The 23,567-nt window shown below is 40.7% G+C and overlaps 1 protein-coding gene across 15 annotated transcripts in view; it reads right to left on the reverse strand.

The window, feature by feature from the left end:
- LOC103129595 (ankyrin-2-like) overlaps window positions 1–23,567 on the reverse strand; it is a 200,855-nt gene that overhangs the window by 26,667 nt on the left and 150,621 nt on the right. For 10 of the 15 annotated variants that reach the window (XM_016665234.1, XM_016665238.1, XM_016665236.1 and 7 more), the window contains 15 exons: window positions 21,629–21,727; window positions 19,859–20,013; window positions 18,566–18,777; window positions 18,283–18,487; window positions 18,092–18,188; window positions 17,768–17,996; window positions 17,151–17,276; window positions 16,913–17,035; window positions 14,864–14,896; window positions 14,610–14,631; window positions 8,341–12,912; window positions 7,824–7,901; window positions 7,559–7,690; window positions 4,921–5,073; window positions 4,550–4,784 (listed from right to left, as the gene is read on the reverse strand). In XM_016665234.1, the coding sequence (XP_016520720.1) occupies window positions 4,550–4,784; window positions 4,921–5,073; window positions 7,559–7,690; window positions 7,824–7,901; window positions 8,341–12,912; window positions 14,610–14,631; window positions 14,864–14,896; window positions 16,913–17,035; window positions 17,151–17,276; window positions 17,768–17,996; window positions 18,092–18,188; window positions 18,283–18,487; window positions 18,566–18,777; window positions 19,859–20,013; window positions 21,629–21,727 (6,471 nt within the window). The remainder of the gene's footprint in view (window positions 1–4,549; window positions 4,785–4,920; window positions 5,074–7,558; window positions 7,691–7,823; window positions 7,902–8,340; window positions 12,913–14,609; window positions 14,632–14,863; window positions 14,897–16,912; window positions 17,036–17,150; window positions 17,277–17,767; window positions 17,997–18,091; window positions 18,189–18,282; window positions 18,488–18,565; window positions 18,778–19,858; window positions 20,014–21,628; window positions 21,728–23,567) is intronic. The other 5 variants (XM_016665243.1, XM_016665240.1, XM_016665239.1 and 2 more) reach the window with 2 other exon arrangements.

Consider the following 23,567-nt stretch of genomic DNA (forward strand, 5'->3'; position numbering starts at 1 on the left):
AAGACCACTGGATGACTTGGTGGGGACGGAGGAGGCACATGCAGAACTGCCATCAGAGGAGACAAGGCAGGCTGTACGGGAGCTGTGCCTGCGGAGCTGTGGAGGACTGGGTCAGGAGCAGAGTGAACGATTACAGGACCTGCTGGAGGCCTACATTGACATTTTTGCTGCTAAGGATGAGGAGTGTACTCGCACTAATCTGGTACAGCACGACATCGACACTGGAGAAATGAGACCCATCCGTCTACGGCCCCACCGTCTGCCTTTTTCAAGGCGGGCCGTGGCAGAGAAGAAGATCGAAGAGATGCTAAAGGCTGATGTCATAGAGCCCTCCAATAGCCCTTGGGCCGCACCGGTAGTGCTGGTGGGAAAGAAAGACAAAGACTGGCGGTTCTGTGTTGACTACCGACGACTGAATGAAAACACCTGCAAGGACTCCTACCCCCTCCCACGCATTGACGATACGCTGGACTACATTGCTGGGTCCAGTTGGTTCAGTTCCCTCGACCTTCGCAGCGGCTATTGGCAAGTGGAACTGTCTCCAGAAGCTTGCCCAAAGACAGCATTCACCATTGGGCAGGGACTGTGGCAATTTAAGGTGATGCCTTTTGGTCTCTGCAATGCTCCAGCTACCTTTGAACGCCTCATGGAAAGGGTGTTGGCCCATATTCCACGAAGCCGCTGTGTGGTCTACCTGGATGACCTTCTGGTGCACGCAGACAGTTTTGAGGCTGCCCTGGCCAACCTCCAGGAAGTGTTTGATGCCATTCGCCAGGCTAACCTGCGACTTCACCCACGGAAGTGTTACCTGCTCTGGAGAGAGACCACCTTTGTGGGCCACGTCATCAGTGCAGCCAGAGTATCCACAGACCCGGACAAGGTCAGTACAGTGAGGAATTGGCCAGAGCCTCGGGACACTAAGGAGCTGCGTAGCTTCTTGGGGCTAGCCTCCTATTACCGGAGATTTGTGAAGGACTTTGCCACTCTCGCCAGCCCCCTACATCGGCTGACCCAAAAGGGACAAACATTCCACTGGGATGAAGACTGTGCTGCCTTCTCTGCACTCAGGATGGCACTGGTGGGGGCCCCAGTACTGCAGTATCCTGACCCAAACCAACCCTTCATTCTGGATATTGATGCCAGTGATAGAGGCATTGGAGCAGTGCTCTCGCAAGGGGGAGAGACAGGAGAACGGGTTGTTGCTTATTACAGCCGCACCCTCAGCCGGGCAGAAAGGAACTATTGTGTCACCCGGCGGGAGCTGCTGGCTGTTGTCCAGGGGGTTTGACACTTCTGCCACTACCTCTATGGGAGGAAGTTTCTTCTTCGCACTGACCATGCATCCCTGACCTGGTTGCTGAATTTCAAAGAGCCAGAGGGGCAACTAGCACGGTGGTTAGAGGCACTGCAGGATTACAACTTCCAAATCGTTCACCGGGCTGGTCGGCTTCATGGCAATGCTGATGCCCTGTCCTGCCGGCTGTGTGCAATAGGAATTGACTGTAAGCAGTGTCAACAGGTGGAAGGATGTGGGTCAATGGGCCCCCAGACCGTGGCTCTACAAGTCGTCAGCAAAAACCCACAAACTCCTAGGTGTTTCAGGGTGACCGAAGGGTCTGTGGATGGTGTGGAAGTTATGGGGGCCGAACAACTCCAGGAGGAACAAGATCAGGACCCTGTCCTTGCTCGGATCAAGCAGTGGGTGGAGGCTGGCCAGCGGCCCACATGGGAGGTGATAGCAGCTCTAGATCCAGAGACTAAGGCACTGTACTCCCAGTGGTTCACCATTTGCTGCCGCAGTGGGCTCCTTTATCGACAGTGGCAAGCTCCAGCAGCACAGCATGACGTTCTTCAATTGCTGGTGCCCAAACAGTTGCGGGCCAAGGTGCTCCAGATGGTCCATGGCTCTGTGGGGGCAGGTCACTTTGGAGTCGCTAAGACGCTGCAATGTCTCCGGTCGAGATTCCATTGGCCCGGCTGCCGCCAAGATGTGGAGCTCCATGTCCATTGTTGTGATGCTTGCACAGCAAAGAAAGGGCCAACCCAGCGCTCACATGCCCCCTTGCAGCAGTACGAGGTGGGTGCTCCAATGGAACGAGTGGGTGTGGATGTACTGGGCCCACTTCCTGTGACGGAAAGAGGGAACCGCTACATCCTAGTTGCCATGGACTATTTCACTAAGTGGCCGGAGGCATATGCCATCCCCGACCAGAGCGCTGCCACCACGGCTGAAAGACTGGTGAGTGAGATGCTCTGTCGGTTCGGTGCTCCCGAGGAGCTGCACAGTGATCAGGGCCGGAACTTTGAGGCGGAGGTGTTTGGTGAGGTCTGCCGGAGGCTTGGCATCAAGAAGACACGAACCACTCAAAGCGATGGGCTGGTTGAGCGGTTCAACCGGACCTGGTCCACCCAGCTGGCTATTCTGGTGAATAAACAGCAACATGACTGGGATCTACACCTGCCTGTCATCTTGTGGGCTTACTGGACAGCGGTCCAGGAGTCCACTCACTGCACCCCTGCCTTGCTGATGTTTGGCCATGAACTACGCACCCCAGTGGACTTGGTGTTTGGACCACCCCCCGGAACGGAGCAACCTGTTGGGTCAGGGCTGAGCTACATCTGTGATTTAAAGCAGCATCTACGGGTTGCTCATGAACTGGCTCGGGAGTGCCAAACTGCAGCCGGACTCAAGCAGAAGCGAGCCTATGATTCGCGCTGCCAGGGGAAGAACTTCGAGCCTGGGGACAAGGTTTGGGTGTTTTGAAAAAAGGACTGTCCCCAAAGCTCACCAGTCAGTGGGCTGGGCCATCTGTGGTGATTCACAGACTTTCTGATGTGGTGTACCGGGTGCGGCTGCGCAAGAGGGGCCGGCTGGTGGTTCTTCACCGGGACCGCTTGGCCCCATACCAGCCAGGCAAGCCTGCGGTTGGCGAGCTGGAGACGGACCCCCCGCCAGTGGTTTCTCCTACGCCTCAAGTTGTCCAGGGTGAGTCCCGGCGCGCTAACCCCAGACAACGGCGCCTTCCTGCGCGGTTTAGAGACTTTATAGTTAATCCATAATGGACTAAAAGTTCTGTTGTTGTTCAATGTTGTGGTTCATTTCACATAGGCATTCCTGGTTGCTGGGGACAGCTAACCGTCTGAGGGGGGGGGGAATGTAGCGGTTAAAGGGTGCTGTTATGTTATGTGTTTTTCCCATGAGGCTTAGCGGCAGAGAAGAGGGCCGAACCGTGAGCGAAAAGGCCATCTGTCCGAATGAAAAGACCTGTGTGTTCCGCCATTAAAAGTGTGAATGTTCTGACTATACGACTCCGTGTGTGTCTTCATTGAGCCTTCAACGGAGGTTACAATATGAACACTGATCTGAAGTATGTTTCATCACTTGGATGAAACATTTAAACTGAAATTCTTTGAATTATAAAATACTATCATTGTGTAAAGAGAACTGAATGAGTATTTGCATGAGTTTAACTAATGTAATGTAAACTCATTTTACTGCAGTAATTGGAAAGACGTGTACATGTGGAATTGATCATTCAGGCCTGTTTTATACAGGCCAGGTACTGTTTCAGATTCCCATTCCAGGATTCTGGATCTAGGTTCAGTTCTAGATCGTCTGGTTACCATAGCGTCCAGACTGGCGAGCTAACCCAAACAGCGGATCACAGAAACATCACATCCTATCAACTTCTTCCAACAATCTTCACTCTGGACTGGACCACAAAGAAGGGAACTGGATTATCTTTTTGTTTTTCATTATTTCATTCATCCCCAGCAAGAAATTGGTTGAACTCCTTGACAAAGGAAAACATTCTGGACTTCAACTGTTTTGAATAACCTGTATGTATATATTGTAAATATTACATTTCACTAGTTTTGGACCATTTGGTTGTCTGTGTGTTTACAAATTCCCACTTCCTCCAGCAGTCCAACCTAATCTAAGAATTATTCTGATTTGATTTAACTTTGATTATTTACTTAATCATTCTAATTTTCCTGAATGTATATGTTACACATGGATGCAGAGACGCTGTCGCTGCAGTGCAGCAGATCTAGCTCATCATGCAGGGCCGATCCAAGGTTGAATGAGGCTTTGTGCAGAATTTGATTTAGGGGCCCCATCAGCACCACGAACAGCATTTCACCATGGATTTGGATAAATATACGACAGGAGCTTTGTTTAATTGGCCAACCTTAAAAGCAATCAGTGATAATTGTATTTTACTGAGATGTATCTGTGAACAAATAGACTTGAAACTTAAAGTTCAAACTGACAGCATCAGGTTGTAGCTATGGTAACAGCAATCTAACTATGAAGATTGTTCTTTGAACTTTTACAAAGTAAACTTGCCCACTAGTTAAAATACAAAATTTAAATGTTAATTAAAAATATTTTATGTATGCTGAAACCATTAAATCCAATTTAGCAGCAGGCATATTTTCAATTAACAAATGTTACACATCTATAAATGTGGTCTATGTTAAAATTAGCAGTTATGGGGCCTCTGAAGGCCTTGCACCTTTGTTAATTCACAAAATTTCAACTTACTTTGTTGTTTCCAACTCTCTTTGTAGTTTTTCTCTCTGGCCTTTTCTCATGAATTCTGTAGCCACAGGACCTGCCTCAAATCGTCCTGATGTTTCATGAAGCGATGATAAACTAGTAGATAGCTCCTCTGCTGATACCACAGGAACTTCTTGAACTAAAACTGGGCTTCTGCCAGCAGCTTCTTCACATCTGCCTGACCTTGGACAGTCAATATCTTCATGAATGGTGCCAAAACCTGTTGGAGCATTTGGGTGAGGATGAAACACAAAAGCCTGTTTGTTTAAATATTAAAAAGCTACACAACCAGTTTTATAACATTGAAATCACTAGTCTGTATGAAATAAAGAAAAAAATATTGCAACTTTTCACACCTTCGCTGTGGTCCAGCATGAGGGTTTGTTCAATCTCTGCGTAGGTATGTGAAGATGTCTCCTCTTCAGCAGATTTGTTTATCTTGGTTTCAATAAGATGAACAATGTCCATCCGGTTGATCTTTGTCAACCTCTTTATAAGTGTTGATTCTGCTGAAACACCAAAAAAAAGACAATTCAAAAATAAAATAACTCTGAAAAAGAAGAAATTTGGATCTTTCCTATTCAGTTGAAACAAGATATTTACACCTACTGTGTAAAACTACACAGAACTATTTTCCTCAGACATTCAATCAGAAAAAGATTTTTCTGTTTCAGATCAGTTACAATTACCAAAATAATTTGTACTTGCCACATGCCAAAACAGTGAGAGATAATTATTAGAATTAAAATAGAAGTCTAAAAAGTACATACAAAGTGTATGTAGATGTGTTTTTTGTTTGTTTGTTTGTTTTTTTTTACTTTATTTTTAAAGAGATTTTTATACAGGGCAAGCCATAACAATAACAAGAAGGAAAAGATACAAATAAAATACAAATAAATAAAATATCACAACCAGGACAATACACGGCACTCAAAAAAAACAGAGGTCACCAAGGGAGGGAGACGGCTACAACATACAAAAAGATAAAACTAAAATGACAGATAACTGATAAACGGGTTACAGTGTATGTAAAGTTCTGTGAAGAGTCAGACAGGTGGGAGTTTCTTTCCATATTTACCAAATCCTGCCAGGCTACTCAACACCTGACCCCTCTTATCACACCTGATGATGAAATAATCGTGCTCAATTTACTCTCGAGTTCCTATATGTTAATCATTTCAACCAATATTTTTTAATTTTGTTTTCCTGAAGTCTTATGCAGAAGGTGAGCATTTCCAATTCCCAAATTTCTTCAACGATCGCTGACCAGTCTCTCAATGTCAGTGAGGTCCTACTAAGCCATTTTCTTGTAATTGATTTTTTCCCTGCCATCAGTAGTATTTTCAACAGGTACTTATCCTGAGTGTTGAGTTCTTTTGGTAGATTACTTAAATATATAGTTTTAAAGTTGTGTTCAATTTCAAAACCAAGAATTACACTTATCTCTTTGGATACCTTTGACCAATAGGAATAAATCAATGGGCAGTCCCAGAAAATATGAAAGTGGTCAGCCATCACATTATTACATCGTCTCCAACAAAGCCCAGATTCAGCTCTGCCGGACTGAGAAAATGTTCTTTTGGGGGTAATGAAAAACCTAACAATATTCTTCCAAGAAAATTCCCTCCAACATCCTGAGCTAGTGGTGGTGGAGTTAATTTATGTATGTAGATGTGTTTGAACGTACAATTGTTTACAAAAGCTTGAAGAAAACTACGACTAATAAGATGGTTTCAAACATTACTGTTATGATTCTGGCCCGTCTGCCTTCTCGGTTTTCCTCCTCAGCGCTCCCTCTCTACAATTAAGCTCATCTTCTTCTTGGTCTTAATGGCGGGTGACATCCAACGTTAAGATGCATTATCGCCATCTACTGTGCTTCAGTGTGGGCCAGAGTATTTTCCTTTTTTAACCTAACCTAAATTCTTATACACAATATTGTTTCCTTTAAAAATGTAATAACTCCTTCTGCAATCAAACTCATCTGATCCACCTGCACGCTGCTGTGTAATCAGGCTCATGTTATGCACCTGTTCCAGGTGGTCGCACAACTTAGCGTGGGTGGAACACACTACGAGACTAGCCCCACTAGTCTTTCACCCCTATACATCGTCCAGGGATTCCAGCTGGTGTTTGGTTTGAAGCCAAAGTTCCCTCTGCTCATGCTGTTACTATGAAGTGTCAACGAGTCTGTAGAAAAATCATGACCAGAATGTTGGTGGTGCAATCCAGGACCGCCAACTGCCACCGTGTTTTTGGTGGGCTCCTGTTCTCCATAAACCTTTCAGTGCATCACTTTTGTATTTTGACTGAAATTTCAGGTCATCAGTTTTGACTGTTAAAATTTTACTTAAGGTTCAAAATGGTGCAAATTTAAAGGCCTGAAGATGCATCACGCTTCTCAGTGCAATGCTGCTAGGCAAAATAAACTTTCAGCCTGGTATATACATATACTGTACGAAAAGACACAACTGGATATTCTTTTAAGCTTGAGAGAGATTAATTCAAAATCAGTGGAAAGGGTGTATTTAAGGCAACACCTCCAACACACTAACCCTATATAGTTACTTAGTCTTTGGTAGAATTAACTTTTTAAGTGGTATGAATTGGGCCAAATGTTTTGGATGCCCTATCATAAGTTGCTCATAACTGAATAGCCGGAAATCCAACCCATTCCTCCTGGCCTTTGAAATGCTGACTTTGATGTCAAGCTTAAACTTCCCCAATATCTTGAGAGGTTCCTTCATGAAACCATCTATTTCGTGAAGTGCAATAATGTAATTCAACAGATAAATTTGGACTGCTCTTGAGGTTTCTTGAAATCGGACTGAAAGATGCACCAGACTTTAAGAGATCCACAGTATTCTTCCTGATATCTGGACTACTTTACATATCACACAAGGGGTTAGGGCTAGAATTTTAGCAAACAAAACAATGACAAAGTGCCTTTTTATACAGTTCATCTGGTTTCAGCTCAGTGCTGAAAATATTGACCTGAGGTACTGTGTCCTTCTGTCACAGTCCAAAGGTTCAGAAGGGCATGGCTTTGATCTTGCAGAGAGTTTGGGTTTTCAGTTCTTATCAGGTTGATTTTCTCCTCACTGAAGTCCAATTCTCGTGCTAACTCTGTTGGTAGGGAAGAAGATAAGTTAAATTCAATCTGTGGTTCCAAGAACAAAGCATCCAGATTTTCTTTTAATAAGAAAGAATATACATTTTGAAAGTTTTAGCTTGACGTGTGCTATATAGTGTGACTCACCCGTCCAACTGAAGCCCAGGTGATCAGCTATAATGGCCAACCGTTGCTCATTTCTTTCTGCTTCATCCTGTGGATCTACTGCAAACATCACCAGACATTCATGAACGGTCAAAGTCACAAGATAAATTACATTAACAAACATGATCTAAAAAGGGTTCACTGGCTTTCTTTTTTTAATTCAAGTTACCAGTTTGGCTTCCTAAGTGCTTTATAGAAATCTTTTTTTTTTTTTTTTTTTTTTTCAAAAAATGAACTTAATGTTTGTTTCCAATTTTCTAGTAAGTAAAATATTTTTCAGTGGTTTTATAAAGCCTTTAGATCAGTCTTGAGATGTTCAAAATACATAGAAGGAAAGAGAGATGGCAATACATAGACAATAGATCTCCAGTAACACAGCAACAAGGGATCTTCAGCTACAACGGGACAAAACTACAAGAGACAGAGAGGCAGCACCTTTACAGCTAGAGCACTAATGAGGTAGAAGAGATAGAGAATAGCCCCTGTAACTGGGGGATACCTTGACTTTGGACTTTATCATCTGGAATTCGCTGCATCTGTGTCTCAACAGGGTCGTCCCACAGTGGTCTAATGGGAAAGACGTCTCCTGAGGGTGGGAACCGCAGATCTGGGAAAGGTTCTCTTTCAATAATGGATGGATCAATAAGACTGCTCTCGTCATCTGAGAGAGCAGTCACAGCTTCTTCATCTTTATCTGTCTCAGCCTGTGCCAACCTTGCCACGACTTTTGCTGCTTCATCACTGATCTCTTCAAAGAACTCAATAGTCTGTTTCTGTAGTTTGCTTTTTGGTTTAGTGGATGTTGTTGAATGAGATGAATGAGTAGTTTTTCCACGGACTGGCAACCTGGACTGAAAACCTTTAGATCTTGCAGACTCAACGCTCACGGGACAATCCTGCTCCTTTTTAATAGGTGATCTGGTAGACTCCCCCTCACAGAAGCTTTTGGCTTTAGAAGATTGTGTCTTAGTTTTAAAATCCACAGAAGGACCTGCATCTGTCTCAGATTTTCTCCTAGTACCCTTTTTTACAGGAACTTTAAGCTTTTTCTCTTGAGCGGATTCCACATGTTTGGCATGAGAATCAGGTTTGGCAGAGCTAGCCTTGATAGGTATCCTGGATTTAGAGTCTAAAGTAAAGTAGGTGTCTTTTTTAACAGCTGTTGGGGGGGTTGATACATGAGAGGGTGAGGGAATTATAGACTTTGCTCGACTCTGTGGAACAGACCTAGCTTGTGCTTTGGCTGTGCTTTGTATCTTTTTACCATTTTGGGAAGCACCTTTAAGTGGCTGCTTGCCTGTTGTTTTGTGGGCTTCTACCACTGACTTTGTTTCTTCTGGGGAGGAATCAGAGGACTCTTGGCCTTGCTCAGAGTAAACCGATCTAGTTACAGTAGTTTCTGCAGTCTGTACATTTGTTATTGGTTGTTCAGTTGTTTCTAAATCTAATGATCCTTCACTTATGTTGTTTTCTGTTTTAGTCTCAAGAGGTTCAGGGCATACCAGATCTTTCTTTGAAGTTTTGGTAGAAGCTGAAATGCCCATTTTAGGGATTTTAGACTTAGATGTATCAGCTTTACAGCCTAACTGATCTCCCTCAGATGGGGACTGAAGCTGTGAATCAGTAATATCTTTTAGTATTACATCTTCCCCAATTTTAAGCTCCAGTGTTAAATTGAGACCTACTGCTGATTCTCCAGGTGATCTATTTTCTTGCCTGGGCTCATTTACGGTAGGCTCCTCTAAAAACTGGTCACCTATCTGAAAAAAAGCAAAGCCACCCCCCTCCTCCTCATAGCTTCTCTTAGTCATATCAATCGCACCACTCCGTGTCATTTCAAAGAGCTTCCCTTCCTGGAAAAGAAAAGGGTTGGGCTCACTTGTAGGAGTGCTCTCTTCTGTTGGTGTTCTACCAGGTGTGGTATCTGGAGTTGCTTGCACAGACTGACGGTCCATCACCAGATTCAGGATCTTCTGTTCTTCGTCTTTTACACGTGCTGCAAAAGTGACATCATCTTCTCGCATGGCAGACCATGACTCAGTCTCCACTCTTGCAGTTACTCCTTTTGATTCAGTTCTAGGAAGATTTGATGCCTCATTATCTTCTTCACCATCATTGTAGATAAAGACCTCATATTTTGTTTGACTTGTAGCAACTTCAGGACAAAGCCCAGCTTTTGGTCCTCCTGCATGACCCCATCTATCCTCTTTCACCTCATCTGTTACATTGCAATTTGGTTTTTGCATACCTGTCTGTACCTTGCTAACATCTAACATATGACCTCTATTATCTACATTATCACTTGACCTTTTCAAACTCTCCCGTTTTTGTTCATCTGTCCTGTTTTCAATGCTTGAAGTTGCTGATGTGTTACAAACATGGTTAACAGCTTTAGTAGATGATGGGACTTCTTCCCATGAAGTTTTCAGATTGGATTTTGAATGATGCTGGTCTGAGACAGAATGAGATCCCTCTGAAGTGACAGTGGCTGATGTATTCTTGACCTCTTTGCTCTGGGTTCCATCATGCACACCTGCTGAAAAAGGAGAGGGAGGTTGTACTTTAATATCTGGACCAATAAAATTAGCTATTTTTGAATCTTCTGTGTGTCTATTGAGTTGACATTCACTTTGCGAAAGCTTTTCACGGCTGGGCTGTAATGTTTCACAACTGTTATCCCCTGTCTTGTCATCTCCTGAGAAAAACAGATCTTTGCTAAACCTCCTGTTGCTCTTTGGGTCTTGTTCCATTTGATTAAATGTTTTTATTTTGGTAGCCATCTTAAACATTTCCTCCTCTGGAGTGATTTTTTTCTTAGCTTCATAGTTGTATGTTGCATCATCCTCTGCTGGGTCTTCAGGGATAGCAGCCGGATTGAATGAAATGCACAGGAATGCATTATCAAGGAGTCTGGGGTTTACCTCATAACTTACCTCTTCAGAACTAGGTGTATCAGGGGAGAGGAGACTCTTACCCGAACTTGTCATCTGAGATGTCTGCTCACAACTGTCATCATCAGCACTAGGTTCAGGGTCTCCAAGCAGCCTAACATGAAAAACATCTTGGGGGAGGTCTTTGGCCTTAGAGGGTGATGTGTGGTTAGACGATTTATTAGCATTGCGTACTGGTAGGAATGATGGGTGGCTTTTTTGCTGTACAGGACTGCTCTCCAGGGAATCACGAGGGGATGATTCTGTGGTTGGACTGGGCTCAATAGAGTCTGGGGATTTATGGGAAGAATTTTCTTCAATCAGAGGGCTACCCTCTAGAGAGTCTCTGTGGCTTATTGTCAAAGAGTCATCAGCTAATGGACTGAGGGCATCCGATTCTTGCTTTAATGGTAGGTCAAAGCTTTCATCATACTTACATGGGGATCTAGAGACTGGAGAACCAACTAATGGCAATACTATCTCATCATCAGGGCTATCATCATCACTGAGAAATGTTTCTACAGTTTCTGAAACTCTCTTAATAAGGTTTTGTGGTCTAGTTGGCTTAGATTCAGCCCTCCTAACAGACATTGACTCACTTGTTGTGTGGTCATCTGCAGCCTCGCTGGAAGAGACACGGAGTGTCAATTCTGTAGATACCTGGTCACCAGAAGTCCCTACACCAGAGTCTCCAGACTTGTCCTTGTCTGTAAGGTCTTTAACTTTTGTGGAAGTTGATGACAATGTTGTAGTTGACTGTAGTCCAGACGGACTCTCAGGGCTTGTGCCTGAACTGGTCAGTCCCTCATGTTTGTAACGGTCCTTTGAGTTAAGGTGATCTCCAGAACTGCCACTTAGTGATTTGGCCACACCCTCATGCTTACAGTTGTCAGAGCTATTGTCAACACCACCATTTCCAAAGTCCAGTGTTTCAGATGGTTCTGAGTGAGTGCTAGATTTGATTTCTTTATATTTTTCCTGCAAAGTGGTCTGTTTTATGGCATTTTTGGGATCCAACAGTACTTCTTGACCTTGTGAGGCATGTGAGGTCATTGCTTTCGTCATAGATTTTGATTGAACAGAATGAGATGGTGTGGCTTTTTCTAATCTTGATGTAGCTGTTTTAACCTCAAATAACCCAGACTTTCTCTTTGAGGGATCCTGTCCTGTCTGGAATGCTTGCATCAGTTCTTTAACTGACATTGTTTCCTCAAGCTTTTCTGATTCAGCTTTTGGGGATTTAGAAAGTTTGGATTTAGATGATTCTTTGGCTTTTGGTGATGATTTACTTATAAAAGGCAAATGGGAGGGTTTGCTTCCAGTGGCTTTTTGGCTCTTTTGCTCAGCCTCAACTTTTTGTTGTAAGGCTTTGACTTTGTCCTTTATTGATCCTATAGGGGTTTCTTCAATAACTGGGGACACAGGTGATGCAGAAGCGGGAGCTGTTGGTACGCTAAGAAGAGCTCCTGCCTCTGTTAATCCCTCTGCCTGCTCCTGATCTTTCCCCTTCCTTCTAACTGGTTTTTTAACATCACCAGTTATGCTTCTTTCATGGGATTTGACTTGAGCGGACGGTCTTGCACTTTTCCGTAGTACAACATCAGTGAATTTTTCTTGGACACCTGTATCCTTTTTAGTCTTTACTTTGGCACTCACTGGTGCATCCAGGAGGTATTCTTTAAGGTCACCACTGCTCTTGATGGCTTTTGGTCTAGGAGCCCCTCTCTTAGCCTTACTGTCACGCAACATGGGCTCCTGAACTCCTAGGGCAGCCATTTTTCTTGCCTCTTCTATTTCAGTGTCTGAGAGGAGTACCCACTCTTCAGCTATTCTAGTTGCGTTAGCTGCCTCCTCTCCCACCTCACCCTCATATGTTCCACTTCTCAGTATCTCACTGACTTTCTCAAGGTCCTCCTTGACTTTCTCCAAGTCCTTTTCCATTATTTCTAAAGGTTCTCCAGAAACTTCCTCTGTCCCCTTCTCTGGACCACACCTTCCTAAGGAAGGGGATTTCTCTGTCGAGTCTGCGGTCAAGATGGCAGTCATTTTGATCAAATCCTGTTTCATCTCTGACACGTCGGACAGAAGATCTGGTTCTCGAATCAGCTCAGATTTCAGGACTGAAGTCTCCGTCTCTTCATCTTCCATTTGGAAGAAGATCAAGTAAGGAGTAAAGAAAAGCAAAAATTCAAATGAAAGGAGACAAACATTGGAGAAGGTGGTCAGGATAAGATTGGAACAGGCTGCAGGGATCATAGGACATTATATTCACAATGGGTTCTACAGTAGGTATCAGAGGAATTAGGCTTATACTTTCTCATGTTTCAGGAAATTATGATTGAGCTAATTCCAACAAAAACAAAACAAACAAACAAAAAAAAAACAATGAGAAAGGATATGAGCAGGAAATAACTTGCTTAAGCTGTCACACCCACACTCACAAGACCAGACCATTAAGCAAAACAAAATATGCCAAGTATTAGGAAGAGCCTATCAGTCAATATGTACAACATAAAAATGGACAACACAAGACATAATGATGCTGAAGGATCTCAAGATTGCTCAGAAGTAGGACATATGTCATGTGATGATGGACAAAATGGCTTTTAAAAAAAGAAAACAATTGACTGCTGAAGAAAGCCAGTGAAATGCTACTGATGACGATTATCATGTTAATGTTAATTTATTATAAAGCACTTTAAAACAGCTATGAACTGCACCAATGTATTCTTAAAACATGCTTGATCCTTTAGGAATATAAAAATCTGCAACAATGTTTAAAAGAATCACGAGAAAATACATTAATGAGCGACTTCTAAATAAAAAGACAAAAACCTAACTGAAGAAATGAGTTCTCAGTAATGATATAGAAATAAACATTCATACACACACATAGAAACACACAAAGTAATGTTAGGCAAGTTATTTCCATGCAAAACAAAGGGAAGTGCAAAGGGTGAGGACATGGAAGGGTGTAAATGCAAAACCAAGCAAAACCACAATTTTGCTTGTGGTTCGTTTAGAAAAACCCTCCATCTGTCAATATGTGCACATGCATGCAGCACTATGTAATTCCTGAGCATTAAGTATGCTTCACGTGTAACATGAATTATGGTTTGAGCTTTAACTATACTAAATACTTAAATGTTTTAGTGTTGGATGGCAAGGCTTGGGAGGTGGTTGGGTGGAGAACTGCTGCTTGATTTACTACAATACCAGCTACAGCAAGCACTACATTAAAAGCATAAATTGTTTTTGGGAGAATTTTACCTATTTATATTGAACTTATTAAAACAATTATACAAAACAAGATGCACGTGGGCCCTTCTTCTAATTGACAAATGCTGCAGAGGGAATATTTTATTAGACCTGCATAAGAACAAATACCATCACAAATACTTCTCTCTGGTCAAAATTGTCCATTAAATGAACAATTTTGAACTCTGAAGTTCAAAATTGAAGGTGAAATTGTTAAACTAATGACAATGACAACTAATGACAATCGTAAAGGTGAAACTAGGAGAAAAGGCAAGAGAAGTAGCTAAGCCTCAGGAGAAACAGAACGACAACATGGGGATGGGTGGAGAAAGGCTTTGAATTGGAGTGAAAAATTGATGAAGAGTTCATAAAGACTTGAATTATGAGGAAATAGTCGAGAGCAGGTTGGATGTGTTAATGTATGTTTTTAGTTATTTTTATGTACATTGGACATATTCCTCACACCATTGCTTTGGTTAGAATAATGAGATTAAATTAGACATTACACATTAATAAGTATAAAATGTGTTTTGTGTCCAGAATTTCATTAAGAATAGAATAAATAAAAGGAATAGCTTACATTTCTCAAAGGTTCTGCCGGTCTGAAAGAGAACACATAGAATGGCTTACAGTTAGTTTGCTTAGATGACCATGGCTGTGTAAAAAGCACCAACACAACTACTTAGTAAAAACTACACTCAACAGATACTGTACATCACATTCATTAATGTATCTTAAATAAATTCTAATCTTATCAACTATGTCACAAACAAGCTAGTGGAGCGGATGATCAACTGGGAAGAAAGGGGAAGAGGAAGCAGTGGCTGCTTTTACCTGTTCCTCATGCTCTTGGTCTGAATCTGAGTCCTTATGAGAGCAAAAAGTAGCAGGAAGCAGAAGGGAGTGTAGATATAAACACAGGAACAGTAAAGACAGGTGGAAATGCATGCTCAATATAGTAACAAACACAGCCAGCCTGTCACATCTGTCAAACTTCAACTGACAGACATGGATAAAAACACTGATCATGTCTAGTTCAAAGTCTGGACTCTGAACTAGACATGATCTAGTGCACTACAAACACACCATTACTTTCACAACCCTCTGTCTTCATACCTAGAGATGGCGTTGCCTGGTGCAACAGTAATATAATAATGCTGGCAATGATTGTTTGCCACTTGGTATGTTCAAATTTACATATAGTGCCATACAAACCATTTACCCCTTACATATTTCTTCTGCTTTGGCATTTTTGAAAAATCATACTTAAATGTTTTTATATCAAACACAAAAAGCAGGTTTTAAATTATGATTTAATTTTTTAAGGGGAAAAAATGCCAATCCAAAACTTTCCTTTTGTTTATTGATGCCATTCAGAAGGGGACCTGCTGGTCTGGTTTGGATCATTGTTCTGCTGCATAATTCAAGTTTGATTAAGCTAAAGGTCTTGAGCTGTTTGTTGGACATTCTCTTTCGCTGAAGCAACAAAGCAGTCCCAAGCAATTACACCACCACCACCGTGTTTGACTGTCAGTTTGATGGTCTGCTTTTGGAATTCTGTGTTAGTTTTAGGTCAGGAAAGAGTCTGCTGTGCCCCCCCTGGACTGGAAGCTGTTGTTTTTATTTTTACCTCAGAGGGGCCAACCTTCTGTTATTTCTGTCTTGTTTTGATACAGCAGGGGTTCCCACACTTCCCGGGGAAATCTGGGAATGTTCCCCACACATTTCTCAGCTGTTACGTCTGTTTAATCCATTGTTAACATGCCATAAGTTTTTCTGAGTCGCCTTTAAATGGAACATGACCCCTAAGACGCTCGGTCCGGTTTTACAGCTGAGCGGCAGCGATGGAGACCTGCTGCTGCTGCTGTGCAGAAATGGATGTGTGTTAGAATCATGGCAGAAAAAGCAAAGAACTTTGCACAGTTTTTTTCATACACTAATCGAACTAATGCTTTTGGATGCAGATAATGTTAGCTAAATGATGACTAATCCATGACAATATATCATGCTAAGCTTGTTAAAAATAGGCTACTAATTTTGCTGTTAAGTTCAAAAGTGGGTAGAACTGGTTACATTAACATGAGGAACTTTTTGGTACTTATATGAGTAGTTTTACTGCATTATACTTTTTTTCTTTTACTTGAGTAATATTATTATTGCTGCTCTTAAGTAGATTGATTTTGTATACAGAGAAATAAACTTCAGAGATTGGAAACATTAGATTTGTGCAACATATAAGCTAATGTTTATGAAAATTTGGGCATAGTTACTCAACATTTTATACATGTCACTGTTTACAACCTTATTGTTTATTTTATATTAATAAACATGACAATTTTATTTGAAAGGTTACATAAAGGTTTGTTCATGTATTTATATTAAAGTAAAGACTCGTTTAGTGATGGTTCCCATTTTTACTCCCTTTTGGGCTGATAGATGCCATTGGTTCCCGTATTTCCTTCGATGGAGCATTATGTGTTGGCATTTCAGATGTTTTAACTGACGTCATGCAGGTTCTGCTGATTCTACAGGGCAGATATGAATCAGAGTGGGATGTGGCAAGTGAAACTGAACCAAAGGGAAATCTGGTCATTTACAGATAATTGATTATTATTAATTTATTGATTATCTAACCAAAGATTTATGTTTTTACAAAGGACCAGGTTGAGATGGATAGCATTTTTTCTGTTCTACAGTTATTCAGGTCATCATTGTCATTTGTGTTTTCATACCACTGTTGAACATCAAATAATAATGTAACCTTTGCCATATTATCAGCAAAAATTGCGACAAAATCCAACATTATTAATAAACTGGCTCATTGGATGCCAGTTTTAACACAGGAATGCATAGATGGAGAATAAATTTTTGTAGAGTTCTTACTTTGCTATAAGATGGAAGCGTGATGTTGAGGTTGCATATGGCATTTTGGTGAAGTGACCTGTAGTTCCTAGGTTCCTTCATGAATGACAGTCGACCACATGGCTCCTGGGTGTTGTCTCGGATCTACATAAGCAAGCAGATCACAGAACTGGCTTATGCTTTAATATGTATAAGACCATGTAAATGACATAAAAACAGTTTTATGTTCTGGTGTAATGTAGCAAGGAACCATTCTTACTTTGATGAAGAGTGCTAGCCTGTTCTCCTTAAAGGCATAGAAGCTGAACAGATGATGTTGGCCACTTTTGGTGAGTGGAACCAGGTTTCCAAAACAGTCTGCATATATAGGTTTCCCTTCCAGTACCTGACAAAATTAGTCAGTAGAGTGTGTAAATAGCCCACCAAATCACCTTCCTAAAATAAATGGCCTCTCATTTTTTTGCCAAAAGTTGGGGGGAGGGGGGAGTTGCATCTGTTATCCTTTGGCAGATCCAAAAATCACTTTTGACAAAAAAGCCATTATTATAGAAAGATGACAGGATACAGCTCTTTATTGTATTTGACTTATCTACTGCCTATGTGAAGGTGCCAATGATGACTTGTGGTGTTCACCATGGACCATGGATTAATTCCAGTCCTTCTTTCTTATAAACCCTCTCACAAGTCAATTTAAGTAAAAAGAAAAAAAAAATGCATTTGTTACTGGTGGTGCCGAGGCTATAAAAAAGCATAGCAAATATGTAACATAAACTAAATAAATAAAGATATCTTGTCGGCTTCATTTTCTCAGTAGTCTGCAATGGCTTCCCACAGTAAGATGCTTTGGTAAATTCCAGGTCCAACCTTCGATCTCACCTCTACATCCCGGCTCCGAGCCACCTCAGTGAAGTTCTCCTGCTGTTCCAGTGTTTTATCAATCTTGTCATCAGTCATGCAAAAACAGCGCAACCGGGCCTCAATTGGGTCATGGGTCTTGGCAAAGATCACAAACTTGGCCATGTAGGGAACGCAGATGATCTCTCGATACACTTGAGTGGAGAAGTTGACAGATTCCTGGACTTGTTGACAGTCTATCAACCAGAACCTTGAAATAAGAAGCAGCAGAAATCAACATGGTGGGAATTCGGACACACAGAATTGAACAAATAACTTGTCATAGACAGGACTCAACATTCTTACCTTGCAGAAACGTTGGTGGTGAAGGAGACACAATCATTAATAAATGTTAATGGTGTTGTCCCTGTTATATCCTCCCACTGTGCAGGTGTTGTTCCTCCTGAACATTGACACAAAATTATTTGCTTAGAGTAAGAAAGGGTCTTAATTAGCACTGCTTAGTTTATCAAAAGTATGCATGAGCATTTTCTGACCAGTTATGCTACAGAGCAGTCGTAATGTGGGCGTGTCCCCTCCAAAGCCATTAAGATTTGGGTCAGAGTTGCTCTTGGGGACAGGGATGGTCATGGTAATGGGTTTATGGAACTTTCTCCTGCGAGGCTCCAGGGTGACAATGGGACTGAAGGAGGCCTTGTTTCCAAGGATCTTTCTCACCACACTTACATTCACTGGCTGCGCCTGTAAAAGAAGATGATAAAAAATGAAGAAAACCAGGTGGTTTGGTAGCAAAGTGTGACTGCAGGTTCAATGAGTTACCTGAAGTCCAACTCTAATCCTCTTGGTGAGCGCCCCCTCTGGAAAAACTGCCTGCACTTGAGGCACAACAGTACTGCTTAGGATGCCTCCTTCAGGACCAATCAAATTATTGTCCTGCTTGATGCGTGACACCACTGCAAAATACTGGGGGAAGTCTTTTGTAATAATTCTGCAAAGGCGTTTCTTTTCCAGCTCCTCTGGAGGGTCCAGTTCTAAAGGCAGGAGGTGAAACAGGACATGTCAGGACTTCTATGAATGAGGTGCTGCTTGCAAAGTTAAACCCTTAAAAATTAACAGCAATAATTTAGATTATTTAGCCTATTATAACAGAAAAGATTGGGGGTTTATTTTTCAAAGTCATATATTTACTATGTTATTCATTCATTCATAAATGAAAGTAAATACTGAATTAAATATTTAGTCAGCAAGCTAAATGTTTAGTTTCAAACTAGTATTTATTTTGGAACTAAATGTGTTTAAATATTCTTGACTATGAATGTAGTTTTTAATTAAATATTTTGTATATTTTGTTTTAAACTCTAGTATATTTAACCTCAACCTAAATATTTAGTTTAAAGCTTCCTTATTTTCAACCAAAATATTTAGTTAAATCTTTAGCTATTATGCAAAGTCACTTGCCGATACGCAGAAGTGGAGTACCAAAATAAAAGCTGCATAAACTCCTGCTGGTGACCGATTCGCTCCCGTCGTAGCTCATGTCATGTCTCTGTTGTTTCTTCTCTCATCAGATCCAACATTTCAGCTTAAAATAGAGGATGAGCCCTTTTGTTGGCAACACAGACGTTTACTAATGGACGCCATGATTTCACCAGCTTTAGAGGTCAACATTTAGCTAAGAGCTAAATATTTAGCTTCAAACTAAATATTTAGCATGTTAGCTGAGTATTTAAATTAAGGCTAAATAATTACTTTAGTTAAACATTTAGTTTGGAGCTAAATGTTTACTTTGTAATCTAAATATTTAGCTTGTTAAATAAATATTTAGTTTTAGTTAACCAATATTTAGTTTGTAAATTAAATATATACAAACCTATGATCTATTTAGTTTGTAAACTAAATAATTTAATTCAATATTTTGTTTGAAATTGTGACATTTATACATTAATGAATAGCATGGTGTAATTCTAATTTTGGAAAATGAACCCCCCATTTCTTTTTCTTACGACAGGCTAAATAACCCAGATTATTGGACCTTCACAAACTCCCCATATGTATGATTAAGTTGTATTTTTGTTCCTGCTTGTTTCAGGTCTCTAGCACCCAGACACTGACCCTCATCCATGCCATTCAGAATCCGATTGAGTTCCTCTGGTGTGTATTCACATTGATGCTCCTTCCAGCTCTCTCCTGTCTCACTTCTGAGGATCACCAACTCCCGCTCCTTTCCTCGGAGTGAGGCAAAGTGGGGGATTTCAACAATCACAGGACTAGAGGAGATGAGGGAAGATAAAGTATATCACTCAGATTATGGTCTGATGGAAGATAACGTCGTGCCTGCAAATGTTTGGTGCTTCGGCCTCAGTGAGGCTGAGGTAACTGAAGTTTTATCAATGCAGACGGAGTGACTGACTAGTGGAATGGGTTCATTGCTGAAATATTTGAGAGTAAACTGCATAAATTCCATTGCAGTGGTAAATATGTGCAACATACAAGAAATCTCAGAGCAGGGATGTAATTTGTTATAGAATTCTTTGACATGTTCAAATTAGTGTCAAACTGGCTAAACTATGTAGCAAAGTGCAAAAGTTACACTGAGCTTTATTGATAGGCATTGCCTTAAGTCACTGTTTATGAATTCTATTGGAATGCAAAGCAGATATTTAATAGCTGAATATTATTACAATATTAGCTGAAGTACTTCTTACACGTTCACATTTATATAACTGAATTAAGATCAGTTACGATACTTCACTGCCCAAATATATACAAAAGTGAAATATTCCTTCAGCATCTAGAAAGAAAAGACCACAAATATAAAACTAAAAATGCAAGAGCTCATTTTCATGTGAAATGGTTCTTTGGCCTGGCAGTCCTATTTTTTAAATTGACACTGTTGCTGATGAATACATCAAGGGATCTGTCATTAAATGCAATGCTTTCCTACTGTAAACTATATGGATCATGCTGACTCAGTAAAATATGTAGCAAAACATTTTTGATACATATTATAAACTGTGCTAAAATGCAGCAAAACAACTCTCTAGTCAGTTCACTGTGGCCAAACAACCATTTCAATTTCACAAACTGATAAAGAGAGCTGCACACTTAGTGACAAAAAGCTAAGTACCCAGACAGAATGGCAAAAATGCAGTGAAACTGACTGAGGGTCATGTGACTGCAGTGGTTACTATATTTTATATATATATATATATATATATATATATAGGTTATAAATATAACCTATTTTATAACCTCTTCTATTCTGCCACCCTTTATCCCAGTATAAAGGGTGGCAGAACAAGCATATCGATAGTACTATCAGAGTAAAGGCTGTTATTTTCTCCAACAGCATGTTGCAAACAGCTGCTGGAACTGTCCTAATACAAGTTGGGCTGAAAAAAGACAGGGTGACCTCATTGGTTAGATGTTTTTCAGACAGAATATTTTGCTCTTTGGTCATTGTTACGCTCTCTAATGTCGTTCTAGTTGCTCAGATCTGTTCTATACATATGCAAGGTGTGCATGTCCATCAAACTGTGGTTGGCCCATCAGAGTCTTCTATATGCCACTCATACTAAGTTATGTCTAACATCAACCAATCCTTCTGGGTACCTGACTTTTTTGTCCAATGTGGTGGGGATTACAAGTGACAAGAACAGTTTCTATGAAAAAACTAAAGAATAAAGCATAAAGAGGGTAAGGCAAAGCAAGAACAAACAGAAGTGACACATAAAGTGAGGTCCCAGACATTAGAGAAGGGGTTACAAAATATAAAAAAACATGCAGAAATAATATATGAAGTGAAAGGCAGAAACTGAGGCTGGCATCCATAGATTGTTTCCTATGCAATATTCTATGCTTTATGAGGCCTTATCACCCTACCCAAGAAATTTAGTCCCCGGTGGACCAAGCTGAAGGATTCTGCTAACCAAACTCTCTCCCTCATTTAAAGGTGGAGGGGCAGTAGGGAGGTGGAGTTTACTGTGTGATACGCCAAGCATCCATCCGCAGCAGAGTGGAGAAGAAAGCACACAATGTTTTGGTTGAATGGAAAATCTAATTGTTTTGTAAGCATGTGATTATTCTCTCAAGAAAGAAAGAAATACAAAGACACAAAATTTAAAAAGACTATTGAAGGATACAGCATCCTGCACAAAAAAAACATTAACATCTGGACTTGTTACTGCAGTAGCATAATCAACCAGATTTCACTGTGGAAAAATACTATATTATGGGTGTTTTTTTGTTTTTTTTGGTGTGCCATTTGTAAAGTTGTGTAGTCAAAACTTTACAGCGATAATTTGAGTTTTTTAGCCTATCATAAGGGGAAGAAATAGGGCTCATTTTTCAAGGTCAAAATATTTTGCTCCAAGCCAACTATTTGCCTTATAAAAAAAATTGTAGTTAGGAAGATAATATTTAGTTTGCCACTACATGTTTAACTCCAAACAGAATATTTAGCAGCTTAGCTTACTAATTACATATTTAGTTTAAACTCTCAAATGTATAACATGGTGAAAATATGACTTTGAAAAATGAATCGCTATTTTTCTCCCTCATGACAGGCTAGATAGCCAACGGTTTGGGGGCTAAATGTTTAGCTGGCTAACTAATCTATGGGTAACACTTTATTTGAAGGGGTGTGCATAAAACTGACATAACACTGTCATAAACATGACATAACACCTGGCAGGACCATAAAGAAGTCTTTATGAATGTTTATGACAGTGTCATGTTAGTCTTATGCACACCCCTTCAAATAAAGTGTTACCCACTTTTCTGTGCAAGGTAAACATCAGTTAGCCTTAAGCTCAATATTTAGCCTGCTAACCAAATATCCAGCTAGCAAGCCAAAATTTAGTTCGACCCTATAAAAATATTGCTTTCAAACTAAATATTAGGCTTCAAACTAAGAATTCACTTTGGAGTTAAACATTTAACTGCAAACTAAATATTTTGTTTCAAACTAAATATTAGCTTGCTAACTAAAATTTTTTATAAGGTAAATAGTTAGCTTGAAGCAAAATATTTTGTTTAGGAAATATTTAGTTAGAAAATGTGACATCTATAAATTAAAGAATGACATTGTGAAAATATAATTTTGAAAAGTCAATTCAGAATCAAAAATACTTTATTGATCCCGAAGGGAATTTAAATGTTGTTATTCTTCAAAGAGTTTTGATGCCAGGAAAAATCTACTGTAGAGGTCTGTATTACAGGGACTCTGAAGAAGACTCTGACTAAAGACACTGTTCTCTCAAGACAGTCTCGTGAAGAGCATGGTCAAGATTGTCCATAATTTTCTTGATTTTATGAAGAATCCTTCTTTGCATCATCATTTCCAGAGGTTCCACAGTCGTCCCCAGAACAGAACCAGAACAGAACCAGCCTTCTTTATCAGACTCTTGAGCCTTTTTAGGTCCCTGGTTCTGATGCTGCTGCCTCAACAGATGACAGCAGAAGAGATGACGCTCTCAACAACAGACTGATAGATCTGCAGCATCTTGCTGCAAACCTTGAAGGATCTTCGCTTCCTCAAGAAGCTCAGTCTGCTCTGCTCCTTCTTATAGATTCTTCACTGTTGTGTCTCCAGTCCAGTCTGTTGTCAAGGCCAACACTGAGGTATTCATATTCCTCAACCCTTATTTTTTCCCCTTATGAAAGGCTAAGTAACTCAAGTAACTGCTGTTAATTTTTGATGTGAAAGTTTACAAATGGCACAGTATAGTTTTTGATATGTTGCAGAAGTGATTTAATAACTAAAGCATTATTGCATTGGTTTGTGTTCCAAGGAACCTAACTGGTATCCATGACTCTGTTA

This window comes from Poecilia formosa, unplaced genomic scaffold (assembly GCF_000485575.1).
Source record: "Poecilia formosa unplaced genomic scaffold, Poecilia_formosa-5.1.2 Scaffold558, whole genome shotgun sequence".
NCBI classification, from domain to species: domain Eukaryota; kingdom Metazoa; phylum Chordata; class Actinopteri; order Cyprinodontiformes; family Poeciliidae; genus Poecilia; species Poecilia formosa.